General features: G+C 39.9%; 1 protein-coding gene across 1 annotated transcript; it reads left to right on the forward strand.

Moving 5' to 3' along the window:
- The first annotated feature begins 1,612 nt into the window (after window positions 1-1,612).
- LOC118599421 (NACHT, LRR and PYD domains-containing protein 12) lies at window positions 1,613-9,340 on the forward strand. The gene is made up of 5 exons (XM_036214436.1): window positions 1,613-1,653; window positions 2,322-2,495; window positions 5,802-5,975; window positions 8,198-8,371; window positions 8,671-9,340. The coding sequence occupies exons 1-5, from the start codon at window positions 1,613-1,615 to the stop codon at window positions 8,690-8,692; spliced, it is 585 nt and encodes a 194-aa protein (XP_036070329.1). The 3' UTR covers window positions 8,693-9,340.
- The last annotated feature ends 561 nt before the right edge of the window (window positions 9,341-9,901 follow it).

Raw genomic sequence — 9,901 nt, forward strand, 5'->3', positions numbered from 1 at the left:
TAGGACCCAGTATCATGACCTCAGTTTTTTCTGGGTTTAGGAGGAGGTAATTAATTGTCATCTAGGTCTTAATGTCTCTGATGCAGGAATTTCATTTCTCTAGGTCAGGGGTCTCAAACTCAATTCAGCCGGGGGCCGCTGGAGGCAGAGTCTGGGTGAGGCTGGGCCGCATCAGGATTTTCAGAATAAAATCGCTGATAAAACATTCCAATGTTCTCAAACATCTTTATTTTTAACACGAAATAATACATTTAATTAATTCATTAATTTTAAAAAGTGAATTAGAAAATCAATCATTAATGAACAAATAAAATAATAACCATGACCATACAGCAGATACAGACGACTGAATAAACCACATATTAACTGACTAGAGCAGTGTTTCTCAATTGGTGGGGAGCGCTCCCCTGGAGGGAATGTGAATAAAAACATGTTTACAATATCTATGGATATTGTGCATAATCCTACATTGTGTTGATAATAAATTAAATGTATCAAAAACAACCTAAAAATCCATTTGGTAGTAGAAAGAGCTGCTGTTTACAGTGAACCAATACAAAAGAACGGAATCTCTGGGAAAAGCCAGAATTCATCACTACTGTAGAGGAAACAAGGAAAGACTTGTTTTTACGTTGTCTGAAAGTTTTGAAAGGATTCTAAGAAAAAAGAGAAAAATTAATAAACAGATTATTTAGAAGTTTAAAAAAATATTCTTTAATGATAACAAAAGTACAATATTTTGAGGAGATATACATTTAAATTCACTAATTATCTTTGCAGCAGAAAGTTGTGTGTGTGGGTGGGGTTACATTCTTCATGGGGGGTGGGGGGGCTTAGAGAAAATACCTGAGATATTCTGGATTAAAGAAACTATTTTTATTCATTTTCAAATGTCTGTATTAACAGCTCCTCCTTCATTTCTGAGCTGAAAGCAGCGCGTTCACTGAGATTCTGCTCGCGCGCGTGCATCACTCACGCACGCGGAAGTATTAAGTCTCTCTCGCGAGGACTTTTTTGCTCAAGGAGAAGAAAAAAGCGCTCGCGAGGGTCTGATTTGTCCGCGTGGAATGTTTGATGCGTGCATGGAAATGTCTTATTTCTGCATGGAGTTTTGACATAAATGAAACTCCATATGTCTCGCCCAATTATTATGAGTGAGATATCCAGGGACGGAGCTGCTAGCTCCTCCCACACCCGGCGTAATGACAGAAACACGTTTTTTAACAAGCGGCAGACTGTGAATTTGTCCCGCAGCGAAAGAGACGCGCGAATCACGTTCAGTGTAAAGGCACTTCCAGCAGCTTCATGGTTCCTCCTCCGCCCAGCTGACTGGAGGAATGAATAAATGAATGAATGAATGAATGAGGAGGAACTGGACAGCCCACCGATGTCCCACCTCCAGAGCCATAAACCTCACTGTGATTGGTTTGTTCAGCTCTGCACAAAACAACTGTCATTCATATCAGCCCGCGGGCCTTGAGTTTGAGACCCCTGCTCCAGGCGGTCATTCTGGTCTGGTTTAATGGATAAATACAACTGTGTATCATCTGGATAACAGTGAAAATTAATGATAAGGGGAAGAACTTTCTAATGTTTACTAGATTTTCTGAACATGTGTCACTTCACTGCTACAAAACTGGATCACAACTTGAAGTCAGTGCAGCCATCTGATGAAATTTTATACAAGGTTTTCTTCACCTTGTGACCTTTTCCAACAAAAAAACAAAATAAAGACAAATAAAGATTTCCAAACTCAAGCAAAACATTGTTTAATTCAAGTCTCCAAAATGTTTTCATGTTTAGTTTGTTAGATGCTGCTGAACTAGTTAAGGGCCTGTATCATGGTAACAAACTGAAGAAGATCCTGAAGGATATCTGGGATCAGAAAAAAAGGTTTTAGGAGCAGCAGACACAGTGGACGAAATGACTAGTAACTGACTTGGACCTGTTCATGTGCAAACACACACTAGTTTTTTCGAAGCTCCAGAACTGAAGCAGCTGAAACACTTAGATTAAAGGCCCTTGGTTTCCCAGTCAAACCGTGATGATCCGTTGTCTTTGTTTCTTCAGACCCTTGTCTGTGACCTTGAGACTCCCAAAACTTGCATGGTTCTGTCAACTTCCTACCATCAAATGAGCAATTAACTGTCCAAAGTATTTCAGTAGCAGTCAGAATGAGATGAAAATGATAGAGGGATGGTTGACGATGATTGATATGAAACTTTTAATATTGATCTTCTCAATCTTATCAAAATCTGTTTACTTGCTGAAACTCTGACAGCAATTACGGTTCCTGAACACGGTATTCTCTTTGCTTTCAGGTTGAAGGGCTGCTGTTTGTCAGAAATCAGCTGTGAGGTTCTGGGCACAGCTTTGAAGAACAACCCAACCAATCTGAAAGAACTGGACATGAGCTGGAATAAAATCCAGGATTTTGGATTTATTCATCTGCGTGGTTTTCTGGAGAGTCCAGACTGCAGGCTGCAGACTCTGAGGTCTGAACTCATTGATGGATGGGAGGAATGTGCTAAGAAGAATGTGTCAGTTGAAGAACTTTCTGATGTTTCACTAGATTTTCTGATCATGTGTCATTTCACTTCTGCAATGCTGGCTCATAGCTTGGAGTCAGTGCAGCCATCTGATGAATTTCTCTACAAGCTTTTCTTCACCTTGTGATCTTTTCAAAAAAAGGTCAAGGAAAAGGAGAAAGAAGGGAATGCTTCTGTTGCTCCTCTAAGTCATGGCTCAGAGGGCATGTGGTCTGTTAGTTGGAACAGAGTTCCACACGTTTTTATATGCTAGTAGCATTTTATCAAGAGGATTTATTCTTTAGTCACAATATTAACATATTCCAAAATCCACATAACCATGAAATGACCTCAAATAAACAAATTATCCTATATATTCTACATAATAATCAGTTCTTCAAGAAGTCTTTTCTCTGCTTCTGTCAATATGCTGCCATGCTTATTGCACTTAAATGTGTTCTCAATGTACATAAGACTAAATTATGACACTAATAATGTTCTTGTAATATAATGTTAAACTCTGTATTTTAGCCAACATATAAATCTCAGGGGCTGCACGGTGGCGCAGTGGTTAGCGCTCTTGCCTCACAGCGAGAAGGCCCCGGTTCGAATCCCGGCTGGGACCTTTCTGTGTGGAGTTTGCATGTTCTCCCCGTGCATGCGTGGGTTTTCACCGGGGACTCCGGCTTCCTCCCACCGTCCAAAAACATGCTTCATAGGTTGATTGGTGACTCTAAATTGCCCCTAGGTGTGAATGTGAGAGTGAATGGATGTGTGATTGAGGCCCTGCGACAGACTGGCGACCTGCCCAGGGTAAACCCCGCCTTCGCCCATCAGCAGCCGGGATAGGCTCCGGCACCCCAGCGACCCAGAAAGGGAAGAAGCGGTCAAGAAGATGGATGGATGGATATAAATCTCAGATCTGTTTACTTTTGTTTAATTTAATATATATATATATATTTATAATTATTTTAACTAAAATAATTAAATAAAAATGTACATGAGTTATAACCAAAATGTTGACTGGCACTGTTCTTTCAGTCTCTTAAACTGCCATGTATTTAAATACAATTACTTAACATCATTACTGGTATTTGGTATTGAACCAAAAAGAAAATATGTACATTCAGTAACATAAAATCCCAGTTAATGTTATTGTGGATGAAAACGTTTCATAAAAAAAATATATACAAGTTTCCTGTACATTTGTTCTTTTTTAAAACAAGCTTCTAGCATATTCTTTTCCCCAAAAAAGCATGGCCACTAGCATTAGCGAATTAGCTTTCAACACTTCCCAACACACATTACAAAATTCCTCACAACAAACGTTTCAACTCGAACTACATTAACCCCTGTTGTCGTGAGACCTTCAGGCATAATGCTTGCTCATTATTTTTCCATTCCGTGTTTACTAACCTGTTAGTTGGAACATAAGGATAGCACACGTTTTTATGTCCTTGTAGTATTTTATCAAGAGGATTAATTCTTCCTTTGGTGCGCCTCTATTCCACTGTGTGCTCCACTGCCACTTAGTGGACAGATTGGGAATTGCAGTAACTCAAAAGAGTTGGAGACGGAACTCTGTAAATAACAATGAAATTAAGTAAATTAAGATAAAACAAATGTAAGAGGTGGGCTTTTTAAATCATTATTTTTTGTTGGTAAGTGCTTGGTGTTTTACACATAATATGTAAAATGATCCAAGTGAAATTTAAAACAGCGTTTACTGGTAAAGTTCATTTCTACCTTCCTCAAAGGCCCAAAGCGCTTTTCAGTCACAGTCCCATTCACACACACATTCCAAAGCACATAACGTCAGAGTGAAATCTATTTCTACAGAGTAAATCCTCATCTAACAATGTCGACAGCATGCGCCTCTTGTTGTTTTAAACTGCTGCATCGGTACTCGTAGGAATCCATTGTGCTAGAGCTTTAGCTTTGCTTAGCTTAGCTTTAACTTATCACCCTGTTTGACAGAGAGGAGCTGCTTCCTCTGCTCAGCTGCTGCTTTGCCCTGATGGTCTGCTGCCATAATATTAAATTCATTTTTCATGTTATGTCTTGCAAAGCAAATAAAAAGAATATTAATCAATTCCACCACTTTTTAAAAATTTAAACTGTGCTTGGTATCCAAATTGCTAATTTCATTGCTCCAATAATGTAATAAAACTACAAAACTCATAGAAACTCAATTGATTTCTGCTCCTTATTTAGCTTATAAAAATATTTCCCCTTGTTTGCATTTCATTTATTTTCACTTTCTTTTTCAAGAAATTAAATTTGAGTTATAAATACATAAAAATGAATGTTTTGTAATTTTAAATTATTATTATTTCTTCTGTCCAATAATGCAATTATTTATTTGTTTTTTTTCATAATTAATTAATAATTTATGAATAATTTGCTCGCAACATGTTTTACTTTGGACTCTCTGGGTAAGTGACTCAGTGATTCAAATGACTCAAATGATTCAATTCACTTTGGTGAACGACTCATTAAAACTCGAGTCAGTAAAAGGAATTTCCATCACTCACCCACAATGGGATGTCCATGTATGTGGACGTCATGTCTGAAGACGTTAAACAGCCGCCTTCCCTTCTGCTGACTATCCAAAGAAAGATAAATACTATGACGTTCCTAACAAGTCAAACTAATTTTTCTTGACATTTTTTTTATTTATTTACACGTGTCTTGAGAATGAAAAATATCAAGTTTTTGCATTGTGTAATTTAACATATCTTTGCACAAACATCGTGTTTACAAACATTTATTGAATGAAGTCTGTCATCTTTTCCTTAAAATTACAGTTTACAGCTCCTCTTGCAAGGCCTAATTCAGACATGTTGGGCCTCATGAATTCTGATTATTTTTTTAGTTTATATTTGTCAGTAAATGCATTCAAAAGAGAACAACTTTAAGTTTCTGCATAGAGACTTCCTGCTTACCAGGATTTTGCTACACTCACAATAGTGATAAACTCCAACATAAAATGTAGCATTTCAACAAGATCCTAAATGTGCTTGAGACTCATGTAATCATTTAATGTCAGATTTCACAGAGAATCTGCAGCTTCTAACCTACTCCTTCAGAAAATTTAACTATTTGTTATTTTAGTGAAAAATCTTCATAAGAGTCTACATTAAAGTCAGTGTATCTTTCAGAGGCAAATTACTGAACTGCTTGCTGACCTGGAGGTTTTTCCAGCTCAGTCCTGCTGCTGGAAACTTCTCCTACCCCAAACCTAGCTGAACACACTTTTCTGGCTGCTTACAGGTTGGTGAATTGCAGTTTGTCAGACATCAGCTGTGAAGTTCTGGGCACAGTTCTGAAGTCGAACCCAACCAATCTGACAGAACTGGACCTGAGCTGGAATGAAATCAAGGATTCCGGAGTTCTTCATCTGAGCGATTTTCTGGAGAGTCCAGACTGCAGACTGCAGACTCTGAGGTCAGTAAATGAGCTGAAGGTTTCCAGTATAGAACTTTCTGATGTCTCACTAGATTTTCTGAACATGTGTCGTTTCACTGCTGCAAAGCTGGATCACAGCTTAGAGTCAGTGCAGGCATCTGATGAAATTCTCTACAAGCTTTCCTTGAATCCATAATATTTTCCAACAAGGTAAGAGAAAAGAGAAAAAGGAATCAGAACAGAATGTTTTGTGGTTCTTCATTCCCGTCTGCTTCTACTTAACTACAGATCAGCTTCCAGGAAAATTGTAAAATCTCCTAAATATCTTGTATTTGTACTCAGACATGGAACAAATAGGTGGATTTTTTTTTCAAAACAGTACAGGAAGAAACTCTATTGACTTCCGATGAAGTCAACATGCAGAATAATTATTGTCAGTTCAGCACTGATTTCTTTTGAGCTCCGCCGCTCAGTACCCCAACTCTGAAACTTTTTGCCCCCAGACCTCTGGAACATTGACTCCCTTTCAGTTTTTAAATCCAGACTCAAAATCTAATTGTTTAAATCTGCTTCCCAAAATTCATAATTTTCCTTCACCTTTTAATCTCATTTTTTAAGATATCAATTTATTTACTGTGTATAAAACAGCTTCTTAAAGTGATTTTATTGTGTTTTTTTACTTTGTAAAGTGTCTTGAGTGTTTTAAAAGAAACTTTTAAATAAAAGGCATTACTATTATTAAAAGTCTTAAGAGTTTTACAAATCTGAATGCTTTTGTTAATATTGTTTGATAAAATGTTTACCCTTTTTTGAAACATTTTAAGCTAACCCTGAACATGAAAAAAGTTTCATTCAAAGTGGCTAAAACTCTAAAAACTTGGGGGATTTCCACTTCCAGCTAATAATGTTTTGCCATTTCTGTTTACGGTTAAAGCTTTTCAGCCACCATCTTGCCTGCCTACAGGTCATCTTGATCAGAGGTGCAAAGGGGCATGGGGAATGAAAGCCCCAGTCAGAGAATGGCCCTTCTGCCAAACCAGAGGGCCAGCAAAAGGCCCCATCCCCAGAGTCAGACAAGTATCCCTCTGCCACCGAGGAGTTCTGAGCATCCCCCAACTCCAAGCACAAACCACAGGCCCCCAAGAAAAACCTGCTTCAAATTCCAGGCAATCACCTACCCGACCAATGGGAAATCCATAAAAGAGAAAGACAAGGGCCACTCCCCCCTGCCCAAGAGAAGTGGAGGTCCCAGACAAGTGTGATAAATGGGGCTGACCAGCTGTTGAGAATTTTGAAGATGTCCAGTTCTCAGAGGCAAGGACCAGAACCAGCATCACAGGGACACAAAAACCCTCAGGTTCAGATGGGATTTGATCCCCCATGCGATCATGGCCTAGCCAGAGAACTTTGGGATCCCTCTCCCTGTCTGAAGAGAGGGATCCAAGTCCCAGGTCCCATCTCCCTTGTGTAATATGTGTGCGTGTGTTGGAGTGTATATTCTTGAGGGGTTAAGGGGCTGTGTAATAAAGGGTGCAGTTAAATATGGTGGGAAGAGCAACAGACAATTCTGACAAGCCAAGGCCTCCACGCCCAAGTGCCACCCTAGTCAGAGCTCTGGTCAGGTATTAACAGGACCAAGGCAGTCCGGGCTGCCCAGCATCCACACCTTTTAATCCACAAACATCTACTCACAGCCATCCATCAAAGCTCCCAGCAGCTTCTGACTCTTCAGTCAGAGCTGAAGTCATTAATCAGGGATAAATGTCTAACATTTGTTGGTAACACTTTCACATCACTTCCTTCTCCTCTGCTTTGATCTGTTGGAGCTGAAAGTCTCTGTCTTGAAGGCTTGTAGCAGAGAAGGACTTGAAGATCATCTCCTAAAAATTGTGATAAAGACTTTCCAGCATCATGGTGCTGAAATTCTCCCATGAGTCAGTGCTGTTTGGAGCAGAGCTGAGCAGAGAGAGGAAGTGGACTTTTTCTGCTGATTGTGCAGAAACATCAGTTGGTTTAGATGCAGCCACAGGCTGATGTTTGACTTTCACACATCTGGACTTCTTTACTGAAGCAGCTGCATGTTGTCCTGAAAGTTCTTCTTCTCTGCTTCCTCTGGACTCTTCTGGTTTGCTGCGGTTGCATCACATCTTTTGACTTTTTCCAGATTTTCTGATCTTCTTCAGCTCTGAACTCTTTTGAAGAACTGAAGGATGAAAAACATGAACTTTGTCTTTAAACTCAATTCTCTGTTCTGGATTTAGGTTGGAGGACTGTAGTTTGTCAAAGATCAGCTGTGATGCTCTGGTCAAAGCTCTAAAGTCCAACCGGCCCCACCTGACAGAACTGGATCTGAGATACAACAACCTTCAGTCTTCAAATGTTCAGCAGCTCCAGGATCTGGTGAAGAGTCCCAACTGCAAACTTCAGACTCTGAGGTCAGTAGAGGGTTGGAGTCAGTCCAGCTGCTTCCAGATGTTTGGTCCTAAAGTTAGTCTGAGAGCAAAGATGCAGAGTTTCCTGTGAAGCTCTGAGGAGAATGATGACAGGCTTCAGGACAACAGTCAGCCAATCAGAGCAGCAGAAGCTCCAACAGATGAAGATGATAGGAAGCTGCTGCTCTGAACAGATTGGAAGCTCCTGCTGCTCTTTCTGCTGCTGTGCTGCATCACTGACTGACACACCAGGATCAGGAGATACTCCTTCATCTCTCTGTCTGGCTTTATTCTCATCATAGGTGGGAGGGAAGGAGCTGGTGAGTCTGATGTTCCTCCTGGAGGAGCAGAGAGAATCCTCAGCAGAAACGAGTCTGCAGAGATGTTGTTTCTGGAGGGGGAGAGCAGAGTGATGGAGGAATCAGAGGAAGTGGAGATGAGTGTCAGAGCTGCAGCATGAACTGATCTGAGATCAGCTCCACTGTCTCTCTCAGCATCAAGTGGACAGTTATTGTCCTGCAGCTCCCCCGGTGGACTGATGGAGAACTGCACTTTATCTTGTCTACTCTTACACGTGTTTCAGAAATCCCATCTGAGTTCAGTTAGTGAACAAATGTCTCTCAGTTGAATCATTTCCATATCATTTCTGTTCTGTTTATAATAAAATATTGACTTATTCCGTTTGAAAGAGCAAAATTCCACAATGAAACAGATCCGGAAGTGGTGGCGAAAAAAAGAGAGATGGTAATAAGAGAATGATGAAAGAAAAAAAAAACACCCAAGCAGGCAGCAGAGGGCTCCATGCAGGCTGTTGACGTCCTGCTGTCTGCCCTCCGGTGTCGGTGTTTTGCCAAGGTTCGTCCCCTGCCAGAATTTGTTTCCCCATCTCAGATATCGTTTTGGCAAGAGGACTGTACCTGTTGCCAGGATCTTCAGAGTCATCATTGAGACACTCCTTTTATCAAAAAAAAATAATATCCACTGGGGCTGAAAAGACCATATAAAAAAGAAGGATGGTGCTAAGGGAGGATGATGTAAAATCCACCAAGCTAACTGATCAGAACCAGAGGAGGGGAATGGTAAAAAACAAACAACAAAAAAAAACCGCATCAAAGTTAACAATACTTTACACATTCCTCATCAAAATTAAAGGGTTAGTAGCGAGAAGAATTCTTTTTAAATATTTTATGTGGATATATGCTCTATGTGACGTAAACTTTTAATAGCTTTAGTGCACCAAAGGCAAGAAGTAAAAACTGATGAAATTTAGGGCTGCCATGATTAGTCGTGACTACGTCGACTATTAAATTAGTCAACAACTACTGTATTTTGGTTGTCGAAGCGTCGTTTTATGTTTGTTTTTTCCTTGTTTTTATCTCAAAACTACAATGTGCGGTTTCTAATGCTATAGGTCTGCCTTTCTCTTTGTCACACATGTGCAGTAGTGCTAATCCGGTCAATGGGAATGTAACAGGAAGTTCTGGGTGCATACTAATATGCTAGCTGAGCTTGAAAGTGTGGGAAACATTAAAG

This window comes from Oryzias melastigma, linkage group LG2 (assembly GCF_002922805.2).
Source record: "Oryzias melastigma strain HK-1 linkage group LG2, ASM292280v2, whole genome shotgun sequence".
In the NCBI taxonomy this organism is placed as follows: domain Eukaryota; kingdom Metazoa; phylum Chordata; class Actinopteri; order Beloniformes; family Adrianichthyidae; genus Oryzias; species Oryzias melastigma.